A 21733-nucleotide genomic window follows, 5' to 3' on the forward strand; every position below is an offset into this window, starting at 1 on the left:
AGTAGTTCCTATGATGAGCTCACCAGATGAGCATTTCCACCAGGTGTTTGCTAATTGCTGCTGCCGCTAGTCTGGTGGAGCTAAGTTGGAAAAGGCGTGGTAAGGTGTGCTCTGTGGGGCGGAAACTCGCTTTTAAACTTATATACCTTTATGTAAAGGGCATATAAGAGGGAATTTGTATGAGCGAGGACCCGGATGGTTGCCATGGAAGATTCAATGATTTCTCAAAAATGCATGATAGAATTAAAGCAACACTCCAGGTATGTTTTTGATGAGGGAATAACATCAAAAACATAAATCTGATAAATCTCACAAAAGTTGATTTTACATTATAGATAATAAATTTGTCTCTTACTCTGTAGAAACAGTTTTCTTCTCTAGCAATGGCATAGTTATTTATTAAAATGAGAAATAAATTGGAAAGAAATAGTCATGTCTTATTTGAATGATTTTAAAAAAAAATCATAGAGTTTGTCACATTTGCTGTTTGATGAAACAAACCACATTTGACACGACGACAGTGTCGGTGACAGAGCAAGGCAAATATTTTCCACATCACACTTCTGACTTAATTACTTCTCAGTCACAACAATGCAGACGCTTCTCGTTGATAATCACATTCATAATTCTCACCTTTGCGAAATCCTGTGTTTGAACTCAGTTACATTGCTGAGATAATGAGGTAATCAGAGAGACCGTCTCCTGCTAGAAGCCAGGAGAAAAGGGAACTTCTCATTGCTGGAGCAGATGTCTGAGCTTTACATCACTGAAGTCCAGACATCAGGGTTTGTTTGAGTATCACAGTGTTAAGCTAGAGAAAAGCCAGGAGTAAGCACTTCAGACTCTGACAGACTGATGGGATGTAAAGATAACTCCCGTGTTAATGAGGGACTGTTTGTTGATGGAAAGAAAGAGAGAAGATATTTCTGCTTACACACAGAAGTTGGTAACAAAATGTTAGACTGGCATGCTGGAACTGCTATCTATCTTGCTGATTCAATTTATACCTGGGATTAAAATCTGTCCATCTCAATTACCAGCTTTAGATGCAAATTAATGCATATCATTATCACACAGTAGGGCTGTCATCTGTTCTTGTATATAGATTCAGTCACTTGAGTTACAACAGTGTGACTCCAGAGGTCAGTGTCGAAAAGATTTTAACCCATAAAAGCTCAGATGCATTAGAAACAACCTACGGCTCAACGATACCCGTCAGCTGCTTTTCTCACCATTACTTGTTCATGGAGAACTCTCCAATCAACACAAAGGTTCTATACTTGACAGTGATAGAAACTAAAGACACTATTTGATATTCGTAAAATATATCCTGCAACAGAAGACTTATGAAAATAAATATATTAATTTGGGTGAAGCTATGCACAAGCATGACGAACTGCAGTTACACTAGAGAGATAAAACTGCAATCCTCTCTGGGTATGCCTTTTATTCAAAGGTGTGGACAATTAAGCCAATTAAACCCAAATGACATCCCATGAGAGAGTCCATTGAAAAACAATGAGACACAGTCACACATGAGCTTTGCAACAGAAACAGGTCTTTGTCTCAAATCAGCTCCCTCAGAATGTAATGATTAACTCAGGGAGATGTCCGTAGGGAGACACAGGAATTATGTTTTTTAATGCTCCCACAGCTGTGGGGTTTATACACACTTTTGTCAGTCTTCACCAGTTTAACTTTAAAACATAACATTTTCTCATTTGTTTTCATCATTTCTATTTCAAAATAACAAATGGAACCAAATATCACCTATTTAACTCAATAATATTTTGCTAGTAGTTTCTAAGAAATAGATTTCTTTTCATTCACAGTTATATTGAATCATATGAAGCATCAAAATTGCAAGAATTATATATCTGTACCAATTTAGATGTGTTGGTATTTTATTGAGTACACAAATTTGATGTGTTTAAGTGGAAATGTAATTAGTGGCATTTAAAAAAAAATACATAATGATTTAAGTTTTATTTATTTAATGTTTTTTGTACTACAGCCTCTCATGAAATCATTTAAATAATCAATGTGGCTTGTAAAACATCTGAATTATTAACCTGCACAGCAACATCCTAGGCTTTTCACTTCGTCTAGGTGGAAAATAAACCCCAACAAAAATAGGCTACTCTTGTTCTGCGTCCTCTTTGTGTTCTCAGCATGAACACCAAATCCATCTGAGCACAGTGGTAAGCAGTTTGTTGTAAACTAGTACATGCTACACCCACATGCATCCACCCACATTAGTGATGACATATTTCCCTCATAAATGAGATGCATCAAGTCTCAGCTCACATAATATAGCATAAATTAAAATAGAGTGAAGACACAACCTCATTTACTCACTGCTCAACCAAAATGAATAGGGGTGGGATTAGTTGTGCTTTGCTTCTCAAGGATAATAAATACATGTATATTTATAACCCCAGCTGTATTCGAGCCATAGGGAACCTTCCTGTATAACAATGATGAAATGCTACAGTGTCACAGGCGCCGGCGAAGTGTGATAATCAGCTTTACCCACCGGTAGCGCATGCCTTATGAGAAACTGGGGTTTAAAAAAGGTAAAATTGTTGTTTCACTACCAGACTAAACATTCATCACATACACACTGTTGTAATGGTGTAGAATGAGAACAACTGAAACACCAAAAGATGCATTTATGGTTAGGTTTTACTATTTCCTCAGGCTGAAGGTAATGGTGTGTTTGATGGAAAGAAAAAAGAGGACAGCGAGAATCACCCATGTTGCTAAGGATATCTAACTTGATAGCATATAAAACACACTTAACCCTCTACATACTTACTCATTTAATAGTAAAGTCATTGGAACTGTAGGATGCACATCAAAATATGTATCTTTGTTGTAAGAACATGTGCTACTCTGAAGTCTCCATGCATAAATCAGGGGCATGAACGTTATCTTTAGTACAGAGTGAGTGAGAGGAAATGACTTGATTCAAAATAAAATCCACATTTTGTGTGTATTTTGTGTGTATTCATAGCCACAAATTATATATGTTTACAGCATATATACATGAATACATCCATATTTTCATTAATATTGTTAGGATTTCAAAAAATATAGCTTGTCTTGGTAAGTCTTTTTTTAAGTACAGTTGTGCTCATATTCCTGTTGCTCCAGTATGTGGCAAACAGGATTGGTTCAAATTTTAATTCAGAGGTGTGATGCCCTGCTGATGCAGTGTAAACGCTCTCATTGACTATAACACTTGCATTATATATGCGGAATGAGATGCAAGCAGTGTAAATAGGGGGTGAGCTTTGAAGATGTTTTACCCCTTTAACCTTTATCCTCACTGGGTGTAGTGTTAAGGTAATGTCTAGTCCTCAACCAGCCCTGTTTACCACAGTGTTAGTGGTTTAGGAATTAGTTATCACTCTGATTAGCCATTTCCTCATAAATGAAGATGGACACACATCTTCTTTAATTAAATGCTGTTTTCGCATCTTTCCAATTTTGAAGTGGCTAAGAAAATATACTATATAGACATCCCTAGCTGATCGGAAAAGCAGAGAATATATGTAAAGCAAAATAAACTCAGAAAATATTTCAAACATACTTTTAGTATTTAGTACTAGCTTACGTATATATATAAAAGATTTATTCAGACAAGTGGATTAAAGTAGCTGTCGCCAATGCAGTAAATTCTATTGTATTGACAGAAATGAATGGCTAATCATCTGAAGAATGCTTCTTGTTTTGATCAACAGCAGCTGTAGTTTTACCTGCTGATTGTTGGAGGAGAGAAACAGACACAGACTGAATGTTAAGCACAGTGCAGCAAAGGACAGGTTCAATAGGAGTGCATTTATTCTGCTCAGTTCGTCCTCCAGGGAGCATCAATGTGTGAGGCACACAGGAAAGACAGAAGACAGATATTGGGATGAACATCACTTTCCAGCAGTGTGATTACCGATTCCTCTGCTCCCCTCTTTGGCCTTCACAAACATATTTACATGGTTCTCACGTTGTATGTTGGCTTCCATCCCTCCGGCTCTTTTCTGGATACCACATGACTTTTATTGTAGAGCAGCCAATCGCTGGCTACTGCTATGGCTGTACGGTGGGGGTGCGCGGGTGTGTGTGTGTGTGGGCGTGCGTGATAGGTGTGTGAACTTGTATTCATGTAACTGCACGTTTACCTCGCCTGTGGTTCTGCCACTTTTGGTCTCGCTGATCTGTGGGTCTCACACCACCTGTAGACAAGCCTGTCATGTAGTGAGGTTCCTGTAGCTTACATAACCCTGGGTATGCATGTGTGTATATGGGTTTGTCTGTGCGTTTGAAGCAATCAGAAAAAAAATGTGAAAACAAATTTTTATGTTTACTGGTTACTTTTTTAGCCTCACCTAGTACCTGTCTGTACCTCCTTTTGCTTTAAGAGCCGCTTTAATTATTTGTGGCTTCGATTCAGCAAGCTCTATGTCTATGATGAAAATTTGTTGTGAACCCTATTCACATGTATTTACATGTATTTTTTGCCCGTACCATCTGAATATCTGCTGAAATTTAGATATTAACGTTGTGTTAATAATCACAACGTCCTGATTTGAGTACTTTGAAAGTACAAGACCTCACAAAAGTATTTATACCCCTCAAATTTTTCTACATTTTGTAATGTTACAATGAAAGATTTAGGTCTGCATTTTACTGGGCCACAGTCACACATAAACAAGCCTTCGTAGCTCTGGGTGTATGCTAAAGGTTCCTCTGCAGATAAAAGGTTTTGTCCTGGACTCATTTTTGTCAGCCTTTAACATGTTTTACTCCAAGATTAGCCTGTAATTGGCTCAATACATTTTTCCTATCAAGTCAGACCAACTTCCCCACCCCTAATAAAATATACACACACATAAAAATCTCCATAGTATGATTCTGCCATCAGCAAGTTTCTCCATGGGGATGTTGTGTACAGTGTTACTTTTCCACCATACAGATTTCTCCATGTTATACGTAATTTAAACCAATTTTACTCTGAACCTACATAGCATGTGGTAAATTTTACAAGGGCATTCATATTGCTTTTTGTCAACTATTGATTTCTTCTCACTCCTTTATAAAGTCCAGATTTGTGGAACAAACAACTGACAGCTCATTTTGGACACATTGTCCAAAATGACAATTTTGGACAATTACAAAAAAATGTAATTGTGTGCAACAACAGTTTGTCTCCAATCTGAAATTCACTTATAAACTACGGGAGTTTGAATTCCCCTCCTCAAATGCCAGATTGTTCTCTGAAAAAAGCTAAAAGGTTTTAGATAGATAATGTTGGGTTATTATTTTCTGACCTAACAAATACTTAAACTTTATCCCTGACCCGTCTGCTGTATTACACTGGTCATAATAATGCTCTCAGATATTCTGTATCAAACTCTTTAGGCCTTCAAAGAACATTTATAATTTAGTAAGACACAGGTAGACTCAGTTTATTCAGTCAACTATGTGTTGTGTTAAGAAATTAATTGACTTTATTTAGAGGTTAAAGGAGACTAAATGCAAATGCACACCATACTATTAAGAATTGTATTTGTAAAAGTCTTTCAAATCCATTACTGTTTCACCCGTACAGTATTCAACAATTCCTTTTGTTTGTAAGAAAAATCAAATTAAACACCAAAAACCTGCATGTTTTAGTGACTCAAAATGTTCCCCAGGTTTAAATAAGGTAATTCCTCTCTCCATCTATTTTTTACAAAATTTCAAATTCTTCTTCAAAAGAATACACTGGTTCAATTTTTCTGAATGTTTGCAGATCTAAATAATTAACCAGAAATTAAGTTTTATCTCTTTTTTGCTTGCGTCCTCAGAATTGCTTTGTAGACTTTTTGAACATGTTTCTTTCTAAAACCCTTTTAAATTATTCTTGTTACTAATTACCCACTAACATTGTTCTCTCATTTGTAATTAAAGTTGATAGTCTGCTGCCAGTAATAACTGTGAAATGATGCCCATTTTGTGTACACACTCACAATCCTCACTCCCTACCCCCCCATTCTACCATCTCTCCCTTGTCTCTCTGTTGCCATGGCCACTACAGACGGTTGCCAAGTGAGGAGGATGGTTCAGTGTCGAGTAACAGCTCAGGGAAGCTGAACACCAGCAAAAGCTCCTCGGCCCGGAGAACCGCAACAGGCAGCAGCATCAAGAACGGCAAGGAGGAGCTGCACAAGAGGAGCAACACTGGTGAGAAGGAAACAGTAGCGAAGGAAAGAGGGATGGATACATATAAGTTTAATTTCAATCCATCCAGTAATGAAAGTTTGGAGGTTTAGATTGGCACAAAAATCACCCAGTGCGTTTTTATTCAATGATTATTTAACCTAAAGGATCATTATTGTGAATTGCAAAATTCACAATAATTGTGATGAAGTGAAAATGAAATCTCATGAGTCAAGTTACTTAGCCCGCTGCTTCATAAAGTCACTGACGACTCACAGGCCGTCATGTTGGCTTAAGCCTAAATACTCATCCTGTCACATCCTGCATTACTTATGTTGGTTTATTCTGCAAGAGCAAGTTTATTTCTGGTGCTTTTTCTTTTACTTTGCTTCACCTCGTTCCTGTACAGAGACAAACATACTGTAGTTACCAGCTGAATATATCATTTCAGGTTCTTTTTCAATTAGACCACATGAGAAAAGTCAGGAAGGTGGGTGGGGAAAATATGTGACGGCATGCTGTCACTTCAAAACTTATTCAGAATTATCAAACCTTTATGGTTTTGTGTGAGTCATAGTTAAACATGAGGGATTCTTATCCTGAGGTGAAACACATACTGAAGAACTGCTAAAGAGACCATGAAAAACAAATTAGAACTGCAGGAATTTTATTTACTTTCTGACTGTTGCTGTTATGCAATTAAATCTCTCCAGTCCGTGCTTGGGGAACCATACATGCCTTCCTGATCTCATTAAACATAAACAGAAATAGAGAAGATCTGACACAGAAGCTTAAATGCCAGAATCTGATGGAATTACCGTCAAAATGTTGTGGTTTTCCATCATAAATGTGTCCCCTTTTCAGAAAGAAGCCTCTGCAATCTTAAAAATAACCTAGTCTTTTAGAGCCCAGCTACGAGGTGCATTGCACCGTTGCTCAAGTCTTCTATGAGAATGGTGTAGGTCTTCAATTTGTAGATAGACTATGAAATGACCATATTCATACATGTAAAAGTGTTGTTCTGATTTATATAAATTAATCTGAGTGACCTGAAACTCCTCTAGAAATGTTGGAGGTGTTGGACTGAAACTAATACCAAATTACAAAGAAAAAAAACAACAACATGATAACATGGAAGCTACTTTTGGTTTTTTTTTTGGTTACTTTGGTCAGCTCTTTCCAGTTGTATGTACCTGCAGATGTATCAACTTCACTAGGATGTCCCTCTGTTTCCTCTGTGATTTCACAGCTTATAGTGTGTATGTATGTGGGCATGTATTTCAATACGCTAATTGGATAATCAGACTAAATACAGCACCTTTTCATAAAATACAAAATCCACTGAACCTCAACACCATTGGCAACTGGCAACAGAAGGCTACAGGTGAAAAGCAAATCAAATTTTTTTTCTCCTCAGCTTTCGCTGGTGACACATGTTCAACTAGGTGTTGTATTCATTGACCGTAACATCTGTGGGTTGTGAAAACAATAGCATGTCTGCCAGGCAGTTTGATGAGTGACGACAGCAAAGAAATGGTGCAAATAATAGAATTACTGACGGCTAACCTCCTGCACTGCAATTTCTGGTATTGTAATGTATGCTGTCTCACCACAGCATTGTGGAGGTTACAACAGGACAGGAGTGAAAACAATTAAAGAGCATGTTATCAGAATGAGAGCATCAAACATAAACCACCAGGGTTTCTAAAATACCATGGACTTCTTTAGCCAGACCACTGGTCTCCAACTCTAGTCCTCGAGAGTCATTGTCCTGCAAGACAATTCAGATGTGTCCTTGGCCCTAAACTATCTAAATAAGCTGGTTAAATTACCCCTTCAGCATGCCATCGAGTTCTGCAGAGCCTTTTAATTTGATTCAGGTAGAGCTGGAGGACTGCAGTTGAAGACCCCTTCACTTGACAAAGACATGCTTACACAGCAATTATATAGTGCTCCACAAGACAGACTTCATTTTGGTGATAAATATTTTATTGTGTCTAGATTGTACCAGGAGTACCTGTGATCAGAGGTGACAGATCGTTTTGTATTGCTGCATACTCAAGATTGGTTGCATAACTTTTCCTCAGCTTTCTCGTAACACACTGACTTTCAATCTCTTTTGCACACTCATACACAGTTTCACAGTAAATTGTGTAATTTGTCATTCAGTTTAACTTAATTAATGAATATCCCAGCAAGAATCTGTTTGTTTGTTTCAGCCTTTTGCTGGTGTTTGCAGGGTCCACAAAATGGACAAGACTAGGTTTTTTCTTAGAATGAATGAGCAGGGTGAAAAAAGAAACTTTTGCTGAAAGCTTTAGGGGACTGCAGATGCAAATGTGTTTATGCTATAATCTGGCAAGCTGCATCAAATGATGACATTTATGTTTAAGCTGAACATTCTCCCTTTCTGAATAAAGTTTATTACTAACACTACTTTACTTTTACAACCTGATTGGGTACTTTCAGATTTTACGCACCAGTTTTTCGACCCCTCTAAGGGACAAGGGTGTAAGAAAACGGATGGATATATATCAGTTAATTGAAAGGACATAAAGAGTCTCTGACAATGTTCAGAGTCCTGTTCCTTCAGCATCTCTGAAATAGATTCTTAGCAGTGGATGTAGACCCTTTTCAAAGACCCTTTAACTCCCCTTACTATCCTCTGCCATCTTATCTACTGAATTGCAGCCTGAATACACTTAGGCTGCAACACTAATGATGACAAAAGAACATAGATGAAAAGGTAGAATCCATTGTGGATAGTTTTGTACATGTGAGAAACTACTCAAGAACCAAATCATTTATACACTAAAAGTGTGTGCTTGCTTTTTAATGTGCCTGTTTTCCCTCCACTAAGCTGCTATTTTATTGACAATATTTATATCCTTGTTTAAACTCCTTCACAAATTCAAAGCAACATCAAACACACAGCAATCAGTATTCAAAAAAATGTTTAAATATAAATATTGTGCTTAACATCTGCCGTGACAGTAGTAAAACTATTGTCATGGCAGATGTTGATGTCAAGTGTTTGTATTATCTTTATGCTTTGTTAAAATGTCCAATCTGGTCTATGGTGTCTGCTGTTTGTGACGCCCACCTGATACCCGACCTTGACTGTCATGCTTGACATGCAGCACAGCTTCAGTAACAAATAATGCAAGCTGAGCTGCTGCCAAGATGAAGGCCGGTTGACACTGTTAGTTTTCGAGCTGAGTTATCATGATGTCAGTCTGGGAGTGAGTCAGAGTGGACTCAGAGCAACACAACACTACCCATCTGCTCCCTTCTTCAATAACACACTGCATAGCCTTAAATACGAGTTTCATATGTCTGAGGTCCACCACAGTGCGGTAATGTTGTTTCGTCAAGATAAACATGAGGTTTGTTGTTTTTCTCCCAGCATTACTATTAAAACTCAGTTTGTTCTGTATTTCCTCATCTAACTTTGTAGTTTCCATGGCAACAAGTGGATCTAAATAAGAGATTAGTGATACAATGCCTTTTTTCCCCCTTTGCAACATTAGACAGTTCACCCAGGCCAAAGTGAGCATGAAAACATAGAGACAAAGCTGTTCAGAAAAATCAGCTGGCTTTTAAAAGAGCCTGCAGCAGCAATACCTCACAGTAATCGCTTCTGTAAGATTTTATTAGTCTCTTACAGTATAGAAAAAGTTTAGTCCACTCTTCTTTGCAACGTTGCATCAGTTCATTGACATTTAGAGGCCATCGTGTTCCCACTTATTTGATAAGTTCCCACCACAGTTTGAGTTGTCGCTTTTATAGGGAAATACAAAACCTTAATTTCTTTGTTTAGCCATCTTGCTGCAGCTCTGTTGATAGCCCAGTTTGGTCCTAACTTCAGCTGTTGATCAGATGGCATCATATTTGACTAAAAGGGAAGATCATGATTGACTCAGTGACTCAGGTTCCCAGAGGGCCCAAATCATCATCCCTCTACCACCATTATTGATAGTCGCAAGGATCTGGTTGTGAAACAAAACACTGTGCATTACGGCCAGGCATCTGAACTTTGATACCAGCTATTCGATGGACATTGCTCTAAAAACATGTGATTCTATTAAAGTTTTGCAAAAAATGACTTTGCAATTCTTTGTTGTTAAAATGTAGTGTTTTTCTGCTTTTCTCAAAACATTTTTGATTAATTTTTGATGTTTAACGATAATAAAAGTATCGCAAGAAATAAAAACTGTATTGTTCAATATTCTTCTTCCCTACTAGAGACATTTTAATATAATTCCTATACCACCCATTATATTTTATTATAATTGTTTAACATGTCTTCTTCCCAGAACCATATGAGGACCATTCAGGCTCTCTGCGTCTCATCACCATTAAACCCATGACGGCCCAGCCCACCTACTCCTATCCCTCCTCCTCCTTACACAGCCAGGACTCCGTGGTCGTCAACGGGGAGGTGAGTCTGCAAAACACACACATGGGGGTCTGTCTGTCTCAGTGTTAGTGTTGACAGTACAATTAGTCCCTGAACCACATTTGGTTGGTTAGATTTGTGGTAGATATTGTAAACTTCATTGTCTGGATGCTGACGCTCATCACCTTCAGGCTTTGACACAAACAGGACACTTAAGGATTAAGGACACTATTGGATTTTTTAAATGTTTTTTAGATATTATATTTGCTATATCAGTTTTTGCGTAATGAAGCCACATCAAGCCCAACATAAAATTCATTCAAATTTAACGACAACTGTGTCTAATCTGTCAATTTCTCACTTTAGTCATTTATTATCCCGTCCTCCCACCTTGTATAACATCCCATCCCCTCTGGGACACATTGTGCTGTTACTGAATTTAGCTGTTGTTGGGGCAAACAGCTTCCCTCATCTAATCTCTCACCCTGTTTGTCACGTCTCACTCTTGTTCTGCCTCTGTGTCTATGCACTTCTCAAGCTGAGACTGACAAAAATTATTCCTTAGCCAACATAACGCAATACCAGGACCAACCTCAGGGGATTCTGTGCCTTCCTAATTTATAGGTGTCCTTTGAAGAAAAAATATGTTTAGGGTGTGAAGGGTTCCTTGACTATCTGTAATGTGTAAAAACAAACAAAAGAAACATTTAAATTTGTCAGTCAGATATTTGGGGTTTCTTTTTAACATGTTGAACTGACGCCAGTACTCAAAATTTTGTTTATTTGTAGGCAAACCACGTTGGGCTGAAGCAGAAGTCGGACATCGAGCACTACAGAAACAAACTGCGTCAAAAGGCTCGAAGGAAGGGATACGGAGAGTTCTCGCTCTCTGAGAGTCTCAACCATGGTTACAGTCACCGTGACAGCAGGCACAACCGACATGATGGCGGCATCAAACCGCCCATGACCGCTGAGGAGAAGAGGGCCTCTTTTGCAGGATGTCATAAGAGGTGAGGAGTTGACCTTATATAGCAAAGAAATAATCAGAAAAAACAGCAACAAAGGCCTGACTCTAAAATTCTGAGAAAGTTTTATCTCAATTTAACTTTAATTGCATCTTTTTCCACTTGTTTCTGACTAGTTTCTCTGTTAGTTTCACTATAATGGGTTAATCAACAGGGTTTCTGCATCGCCAAAAAAACTGGAAAAGTAGGCAGTTAGTTTTTGTCCATCAGTACCTTTTCAGGTCTTTGCAGCTCTTGCGGTTATCATTCAACATCTCCTTTTTATTATTATTTTAAGATCTCCTTACTAGATCTGTCTGTTAGGTTCAGGGTTCTTTATAGATTCATAAAAATAATTTGTCTTGCATTTCTCTTAGTTTCATCACAAATGCACTGAAGTATTAAAGTAAAGGCTCAACATTGTTATCCTCAGTAGGTCTTGCTTGTGTGAAACTGGTGGTAATTAATACACATTCGTGTATAACATTATTAATACTTTGTGGATTTAACTGAAAATTCACAGCAAATACAATAAAAAGCTCACTGTAGATTTGTGACTGTTGCTTAGCAACATGTAGCCAGTTTTACTTCAGCTCACCATCATCTACGCTCCTTAATCAAAGCATGGAAATTTTATTACTGTATGAAATGCAACTTATTGGACTGGAGACGCTGGATGTATAAATGTGTCTTTAAGATTAGGAGTAAAATGTTTTTTAAAACCTAGTGGACAGTGAAAAGATTTTCGTATGATTAAACACAAGAAAGTACAACAGGATTTAAACCTGTCTTCAGGAAAAGTGTGACACTTTAGTCAGAATCTGTTTTAATGCAGACATCTTAATTCAAATCTTCAGATCATGACAAATCATGAAAATGCATATATGTATATATTCAAATATATATCTGCAAAGTATTATATACAATAAACACACATTAGTATTCTCAATTTATATATAGAGATGATCTCAACCTCAGCAATTCATTTTAAGTTATTTTCCAGTTTGCAATAAGAGCTGAAGGCTCAAGCTCTAAGTTTTTGTACCTATTAAATTTTTTATTTTCTTTAAAGACTGAAAAGTTAGTTTTAGTGGACAGTAAAAAATATAAATTTTTTCCCACACATGAACGCACTGATTTTAAATTACATTTTAGCAGCAACAACTTGCTGCTAAAAGAGTTAAACTCTCCAAATAAAAATCTGTAATTGAAGAATTTAATAGTCTAACTCACAGCCACAAAAGATTTTAAACCTCATCTGGAAAAAAGACATACCGTACTTTTATTTAGAAAATGTTATAATTTACAAACAAACACACCAGCTTTAAGAAGTTTGATAGATTAGAAAACATGATCGGTTGAGTTAAATACAAAAAAGCAAGTGAAAAATAAAAGAAACAAACAAAAAACCCTGAGTTATATCTGACAACATCTGGTTAACAGGTACTCCCACCCACGAGAGCCCACCTACTGGAGCCGTCAGTCTCTGAGCAGCCCCAGCCCAGTGGAGACAGAGATGGACCTGCTGGTGCTGAGGGAGCGATCCAGGAGGGGGATCCGAAATAACGGCTACGACGTACGTATCTACATCAGATCCATCCTCTGAATCAGTCCTTTGACATCTTTAACACAGATTGCATGAATCTTTCTGAAATGTTCAGAGACAGTATAACTACTGGACATCAACTCCAGTTGTATGCAAAGTGAAACAGTTTTGTAAAAGATCTCTGGTCACTTTTCCTAAAAGCACTGGCTGCCCACAAAATGCCACAATTGTGGGTTAATAGAGAACAATTTAGTCTTATTTATTTACACAGGTTATATGCCACTAATGTGTATTGACCTTTAGGTATACAAATTGCTAAGGGATGTTAAACCAAATATACTGTGTATATATATATATATATATATATATATATATATATATATATTTTTATTATTATTTATATGATTTTCACCCCATATACATTATTAAAAGAGTTTAAAGTTACTCTGCCTGTTCTTGTTTTTGAAGCCATTGAAATGAGTTGCTGAATCAGCATTCCAACTGGAAAAAGAACAATTCAGCTGTTAAAAACAAACAAATATTTTAGATTACTAAAAAGGTCAGAAAAAAAAAATCCTCTTACATATATTTATTGCACAGGGTGTTTCAAGCAGGACTTCTGGCTGAAAGATTTCCTGTAGTTGAAACTTAGCTGCAGCAAGATCACACTAAGCTTTAAAATCAGATTCTCTCTGAAGCTGCAGCGAACAGCTCAGGTCCTCTGACTCAGTCAGTCAACTGATCGCTGTGGCAAAGTGAATCACTGCCACTTTGTCAATCTATTAAAATAATCTCCCCTGAGTATTTATAACTTTAATCCTTCCCATCCCTTCTTTCCTTTCCTTTTCCTCTCTGCTCAGGCCAAGAGGATTAATAAAATTACCCTCCCATGAACTTTATAAAACAGAGATAAAGACATGAAAATGAAAAAAAGGAAGTGATTAAAAAAAGAACAGATGGAGTAACTTCTTTGTTTGATTAGGGCAAAACTTGAAAAGTAAAGAAGAATGAGAGATGAGTGAAATATCCTTCTGCTGTGACTATGATGCACTGTAATGACACATGCACTGTTCATGGATTCAGATGGGAGGCTTGATAGCGTTTAATACCCCTGTACCAGGCGGTTTGAAGTGGAACAAGGAGAAAAGTGTGTGCATCATCTATGTGTTTGTGTCTGTACACAGCTTAGAGTTGAAGCACTCTTAACTGGGTACTTTCTCATATTTGCTTTCAAGTTGCACAGTTGTTGTCATGAGCAACACTCATCCTCCCATTCATACTCTGTCTACCTCTGCTTATCTTTGCAAGGTCAAGGGAGCGTTGGTGTCCGTCTCCAGCTTTCATTTAGAGCAATTTACTCCCTTCATAGGCAGTCAGTCTGTCACAGGGCAACACAGAGACACACAAGACAAATGACCAGACACATCAGTCATTCAAAAACACAATTAAGAGATATGGCAAAAGATTCTTTGGCCAAGATTTGAACCCAGGAGATTCTTGTTGCAATGCAGCAGTGCTGACAGCTGGACTTGTTTCAAGTTGCTATCCAATTTAAAATAGTTTGAAAATGCTATTTTTGACAAAGACTGGATTTACAGTAGGCATGGGTGTTATGATCTTTGCTTTTATACCTTCTATTTAACAAGAAGGCACTTTCACTGAGTTGAAATCAAAAAGAATGTTCATTTTCTTAATTTAGGGCAAATTTTTTTCCTTGGACATTTAAAATAAAATTTTATGAGTCATAATTACAATTAATAGGTCAGACTTGAAGGAAAAATCAGAAATTAGTATTGGTCAGGAAAGCCATATTTGCACATTTCTGCTTTTTGTGGTCTTGAATCATTTTTGTAAAGTTCTTCCTTCCTACTCCTTTTTTTGTGAGATGAGAAAGAAATCCATGGTGAAACGCAGCTGAAAAAGTAACGATGGCTGCAAGCTTGGGTCTTTACTGTCAATGTTGTTAAAATTAACAATCGGAAAGATGATGATTGCACTCCCAGTCTGTTTTCTGAGTGGGCTTTCTGCGTTGCCAGGGGGAAGCAGAACCGTTTGAGGAGACTAACATGGACCGTCTGATGAGCTCTCTGGGTTACGGAGGAGGATCCACTGGAACCGGGAACAGCAGTTTGGGGGTGAAAGCTCACCGCGGATCCGACTCCTCCACACTCAGCTCACAGCCGTCCATTGACGAGGTCCGCACGCAGATGCACATGTTGCTTGGCAACGCTTTCAGCCTGGCGCCTCCGGATCATGACCCTCCCTCCCCTCCAACGAAGTAATTTTATTTTTCTCACTGATGCTTTATCTGCCAGAACATCTGCATCAATCGCAGTATTGTGTAGAGAAGCGAGAGGTCCCCTGGTGCACAGTTTGAACTTTTGAAGAGCAAACATCCCACTCTCAAGCTGTTTCTCGAAAACTGGAATACATTTAAAGCCTGAACATGTTTGCTCAGTTTTCCCGAGCATACTGGCGAGAGACAGAAGTGTGAAACCATATCTCTTTTCCATTTTTGACACCATTTCTCTCTGAATTTCAGCCACCGCCATCACCACCATCATGCCCACAGTGTCTACAACCCCTCCCACAGCAGCCACTACAGTGATGGTGTGACCAGCGCTCCGGGGACTATGAACCACCCCTGTGGAAGCAGGCAGAGAAGCGCAGGTTACGAGGACATGCATCAATGTAGCCTGCCTAAACCGGTAAGTGCTAAATTAAAAGTTGCAGCCATGAAATAATGCTGGATGTTGAGCTTATTTTAAACCACTTTTTAATGTACTGTGGGAAAGAAAAACTGTATTCAGTTAGTCGCTGTATAAATTCTATTTAAACAAAAGTATTATTGCCATTTTAACCTTTCCACATTGTATTAAGTTACAGCAGCAAACTTGCATATTTTTTGGGAATGTCATTATATAGAGCAACACAAGCAGTTCATAATTGCATAGTGAAATGAAAATGATTAAAGGTTTTAACAGCTTTTACAAATAAATGTCTGAGAAGTATGGCATTCGATCTGTACTCTGACCCCTTCACTCAGATTCCCATAAATAAAACCCAGAGCAGCCATTTGCCTTTATAGGCCTCCTGACTTAATGTTGCTATTGAATTTTTTCAATCCAATTATATTTTTAGCTCATGTTTTAATGTATTATTTATTTTTGCTTTAATAATTGTGGTGGTAAAGCTCGCTTGAATGACTTGACATTATAAATTGATTTCGCCTGTGTGCAACAAACAGCATCATGAATATCAATGAACACAGCAGCAGAGACAGGTCAAGTTTTCTTTTTCAACCACCTGACCAGCAGTGTGGAGCAACAGGAATGCTTCAATGTTCATCGTACTGATAAAGGAAGTCTTGTCACTTTGCCTCTTTTCTTTATTTGTTAAAAAGACTAAATTATAGAAAATGTATGACAGATCTTTATTATTTACACCAAATGTTTTTGGATGGGTAGTCTTTAACATCATCACAGCAGCTAAAGGGAGGAGCTTTAATAATTAATGGGAATAAAAACTTGAGCTGGTTCCAATAATTAAACCACTATTTGCAACTCAAATGAATAAACCTGATACTTACTTTTTGTTCTAAGTTGTGTTTTATTTTCTTTGTTGTGTATTGACTCTCTTATTGCAGGGTTTCCGGTTCACTCAGCTTCCCGATATGGGCATCGGTTCTCCTCCGCCTCTAATCCCCTCCAGACCGGGACCGCCACCTGGAACCTCAATACGATGGTAAAACACAATAACGCAAACACAGAAAAATATGTCCCCTTATGTGGCATCGACTTCAGGACAAATAGGAAGAAAACACTCTGTCCTGTCACTGAAAGACATTGTTTATAACAATTTTACATTGTTGAGACACTTGGAACTTTAGCTTACAGGAAATCCTCCCACATAACATTTAAAGAAATTAAAAAATTAAACAGAAGGTTTGTGTCTCAAAATGAGTCAAAAAGATTTAAAGTGACTGGAGAGAACACACGAGGATGAAAAGAATCTTAATCGGCATCATTTAAAGTGACTCTGCACGCTAACTTCCCTCTGTCAGGCCCTTATGTTGGTCTGCATCACGTGAACTGAGCATGCTCTTCATCTCAATGCTGTTGCTGTGTGCTCTGTGTTGTTGGGCACTTGAGCACTGCAGAAAGTGATTGACTGCTCCGATGTTCATGTTCCCAAGAAGTAACATGATCGCCATCTAGTGGGCTATGTATAGAAAGCACTGCAGAGAGCACAAAGCCCCAGCTGTGAGCAGCGACAGGGAGACAAACATGAGATCATTATTTTAAGCCCAAAATTGAGTTCTTAAGATTTGTATTACTGACGTGGGAAATAAGAGCGGTTTTGTATTTTGTGCTGAAATCCAAGCAGTTGTTTTTTTTAAAAAAATTTTTATTTGAATGCCGGTTTTGGTGGTTAATCACTCCGCTCTGCAGACTTCAGCTCCTCTGTGCTGCTGTGGGAGGAGGAGAGCAGCATGTTAATTCCTCTTTAGTATGCACCGTGCAGCATTAATGTGCTCTGTGCATTATGGCTCTGAAATCTGTCGGTGCCCTCATCCGTCCCCTGGTCCTGCACAATGCTTCAACATCCAGAGTGTTTCTACAGTGCAGGCCACGGTGCTGTGATGTGCTGGATGATTTATAATATCTCACTGACAGCAGCAACCGTGCTCTGCACACAGAGCAGGTGCAAAGTTCAGGATCGATAGTGAAGATTTTTGAAACAACGGTGTTTCAAAAATTGTTTCACATGCCAGGTAAAACAAATATCAAAATATCTCAATGCGGTTAAATATTTAGATGATTATTCACCTTTTTTTGCACCATGACTCATAACAAAAGTCTCATGATACTTGAGTTGTTTCTAGTGGTTGTTTAAGATGTTGACTGGAGGCTTTATTTTCTCTTTTTTTTGTAATAAATGAAAAGTTTGTATATTATGTATGGATGTAAACTTAGATTTTTGGATTCCTTTTATTTTAATATTGTGAATTAACTAAAGATAATGTAAGCTGCCCACCTGTTTATCAATACAGAATACCATTAATTGCATAACAGTGATTACCAGAAAAACAACTGCAGTAGATGCACCAGACTTGGCTAGAACCAAACCAGGCAGTTACCGTGAGACTTGACAATGGAGAAGTGGTTTGTGACAACCAGTGATTTACAGGTATTTTCTATAATGCACTCTCAGTTTGCTGCAAGAAAAAGGGCTATGTCACACAAAAAAATAGTATCTCACAGCAGGAGGTTGTGCGTAGTTAGTTTGATTCATCTGGGGTTATAATCTGAACTATAAGAGTCAAGTGAATTTAATGGGAATCTGGGCCACAATTACAGACTGAGTGATATATAATTAAACTAAATTATAAATAAGATTGAGCATGCATATGATTTTTTTTTGTTTTTTTTGTAATTTATCAAAATACTCAACTGTCAAAAAAAATAGAATAATACGCAATGGTTAAGTACATGGTGAGAAATAGAGATGAGTTGGCAAAGCAGCAATGCTTAGGTATAAAATGGGTAACAAGTGGAAGGATATCACTGACTCCTAAACTGAAATGTTGTTTTATTTCTTATCATTCAGTTGTTCAACTTTATTCAGGGCGTTCCTTGTCACTGTTTATGTTTAATTTCACATAATTACAGGTTTATCTGCCTTCAGTGTGCACTGTTCAAAGTGCTCTCACTGGATGTCAGATAACATTTCTGTTGTTTTTGTCTCTCATGACTCAGGAGGATCAGCTACCTTCCCTGCCTGCTGCACCCTGTGAGCTCACAACTGAACTGTCAGCACAGATTAAACATAAAACCTAGACCTACTTTTACTGCTCTGGTTCAACTTCAACCCCAACTTCCATGCTCAAGTTATTTGTTTTAATTATTTTCAAAAACAGCATAGAGTTTATGTAAAACTGCATCTTATAAATCTATGTTCACTAAAGAACTGAGAGAATTTAACTAGCTTGCATTTACATCTTATTTGGCATCAAAAGCAATACTTGTACTCCAAAGGAAATTAAGAATATGACTAAGCAATGAAACACAAACAACCTCCAACTTAAATTTTTTTGTGTAATTTTATTTTCCTTGATATTTTTTCAGCCTACTTCTGGTTTGATCAAAGACCATAAAGTCAATTTAATGAGAGTCAACTAGTTGATCAAAACCATGATTAATGGGAAATAATTTACAACTTACTACATATAGCTTTATATCCATTTTATATACTTGTCATGTTCATAAGCACATTGTTATGTTTCACAGCAGAAGCGTGCAGCGTATTTAAGCTAGATGAAGCTCTAGTTTGGTGCTGCTGATTGTTTTATGGGGGTTTTTTTCTGTTTGGAGTTGAAATCAATGTATCTTCTGCAGTAACAGCTCTACCCCCGATGTGAGTCTGAAGCCCCGTGTGTCTGAAGCATCAGATCTGCAGACCCAGCAGCACAACGGCGCCCCCTACCTGCCGCTCTCTAGGACACCGTTCCCTGCTGTCACTGTAGATCAGTCCATCAGCACCTACTCAGGCAAGACACAGCATTAGCATGTTGAAACACTGGGGACAGGAGAGTGGTTTGTTTTCAATATTAATGTCATCCTAACAGGAAACCCAATCACAGCTGTCTATGCTATATCAGCCAACCGTCCGGGTTATTCAGACTACTTCGTCATGTCTCCACCGTCCTCATATCGGAGTCCCTCCTGGATGTCCTATCCACCCGAACCTGAAGATTTACCACGGCAGTGGAACGACACACCTGTAAGATGCATACAGTGATGTGAAAAAGTGTTTCCCAGGCTGTAGACTGGTTGTGTTTTTGCCTTTACTGTCACATTTCAGTATTTCAGATGGTAAAATAAATGTAATAACATATGTAATAATAAATGTAAGCTGTGTAAATACAAGAAACTGTTTTAAGTGACATTTTAAAATATTAAGACTGTTCAAGCCGCTCAGACATATGACAAAAAAGTTACAGACAAATGTTAAATAAACTGTGCAACATCCATGTTAATAACAAACCTTTAGAATAAAGAACTCTATCATAGCGCCTGTGTGACAACATGAAGTTGGCTAAATGATCTCAGGAAACAACACATCATTCCCTAATCCAACAAAATTGAAGAATAGATGAAAAACAAAGGCACTGACATCCATCAGTCTGGAGAGGGTTAGGGAACAAGTTTGGGATACCAATGAACATCAGCCAGGACCGTTGTGTACAAATGGTGAAAACATGGAGCAGCAGTAACCCCTCCTAGGAGCAGATGACTCATCCAGGTGGTCACATTGGAACCCATAGCAACATCTGAAACACTGTGGGCTTCACATGCCTCAGGTAAGGTCAGTGATCATGACTCAAGCACAAAGAGACTGGGCAAAACTGGCATCCATGAGAGGGATAAAAGGACAAAGCTACAGCTGACCAAAGAGAAAACAAAGAGATGTCTGACATTTTGTAAGGTGTAAACCCGTTTCATTTTGCTTAAAACAAATGCAGAATTTAAGAAAACAAACATCATACCAAAAACATGATGCACTATGATAAGTGAGATAATCTGGGGTACATTTTTTGCTTCAGTACTGTGACGAAGCAGTCATAGAAGCAAAACCATCTATTCTTCTTCTCCTCAACAATGTGGAAGGGAAATGTTCACTGGTACTTTGTGACCTTAGGCTGTAGCACGCTTGCATTATGCAGCAGGATAAGCAGTCTGACAAGTTCACCCTTAAATGGGTAAAAACAATACTGAGTGACCTAGTCAAAGTCTGTACTTAAATCTGATTGTGAGGCTTTGGCGTGACCTTAAACATGTCAAAGCCTTTAACTCTTATGCAAGTAAGAGTGGACCAATAAATTCCCCAAATGATGAAAAAGACTTGTTGACCAGGGTGGCAGTTATTGGACTAGTGGTAAAAATGAGAATCACTTGACAAGCTGCTTTTGTGTTTAATACGATTATCTTTGTCTAATTGTAAAAATACATTTGATGGTCTGAAACAAAGAAAACAACAAAAATCTGAAGAAATCTTCAAGGGGGTGAATACTTTTACATGACATTGTATATTTTCATTTCTTCTAAACAGAAAGTTATGTGCAGAAATGTGAAAGGATTTTTCATTGTGTGGCAACATCTTTTATGTCTTCCTTTGCTTTTTTCCTGATCTCTGCAGAACTCTCGCCACCTGGAGACCATCTGCTGAAGATGGCCACCGGTGTCACCGAGCAGAAACACTCTGAATCGGTTGGTCAGCTCTCCGCTGCTATTTTTCTTTGTAAAAGAAGCTGTTTTGTCCTTATTGTACAGATGAAAAATTGTTGATTTTATTACATTCATACAATTAATTTATGGTTTAAAGCCACTAGAGGTAGTTAGAAAATGTCCTGTAATCATTTGAGACAACTTTAAACGGCAGGTTTTGGTTCAGCTTTTGAATAATTACTCTCTCCAAATAGTTTTTATACTACATGTGTCCAATCATTTAACTTACAAATTGATTTCACTTGTCTAAAACTGCACATTTTGACTCGGAATGTGGTTTGGAGGATGAAGGGTGTAC

General features: G+C 37.9%; 1 protein-coding gene across 2 annotated transcripts in view; it reads left to right on the plus strand.

The window, feature by feature from the left end:
* LOC102222069 (UPF0606 protein KIAA1549L-like) overlaps positions 1–21733 on the plus strand; it is an 88234-nt gene that overhangs the window by 62098 nt on the left and 4403 nt on the right. For both annotated transcript variants that reach the window (XM_023350620.1, XM_023350625.1), the window contains 10 exons: positions 6077–6222; positions 10515–10639; positions 11387–11607; positions 13045–13177; positions 15184–15425; positions 15690–15855; positions 16794–16891; positions 19546–19697; positions 19776–19930; positions 21347–21417. In XM_023350620.1, the coding sequence (XP_023206388.1) occupies positions 6077–6222; positions 10515–10639; positions 11387–11607; positions 13045–13177; positions 15184–15425; positions 15690–15855; positions 16794–16891; positions 19546–19697; positions 19776–19930; positions 21347–21376 (1468 nt within the window). In that variant the 3' untranslated portion in view covers positions 21377–21417. The remainder of the gene's footprint in view (positions 1–6076; positions 6223–10514; positions 10640–11386; positions 11608–13044; positions 13178–15183; positions 15426–15689; positions 15856–16793; positions 16892–19545; positions 19698–19775; positions 19931–21346; positions 21418–21733) is intronic.

The sequence above is a fragment of the Xiphophorus maculatus genome, chromosome 2 (genome assembly GCF_002775205.1).
Source record: "Xiphophorus maculatus strain JP 163 A chromosome 2, X_maculatus-5.0-male, whole genome shotgun sequence".
Classification (NCBI taxonomy): Eukaryota; Metazoa; Chordata; class Actinopteri; order Cyprinodontiformes; family Poeciliidae; genus Xiphophorus; species Xiphophorus maculatus.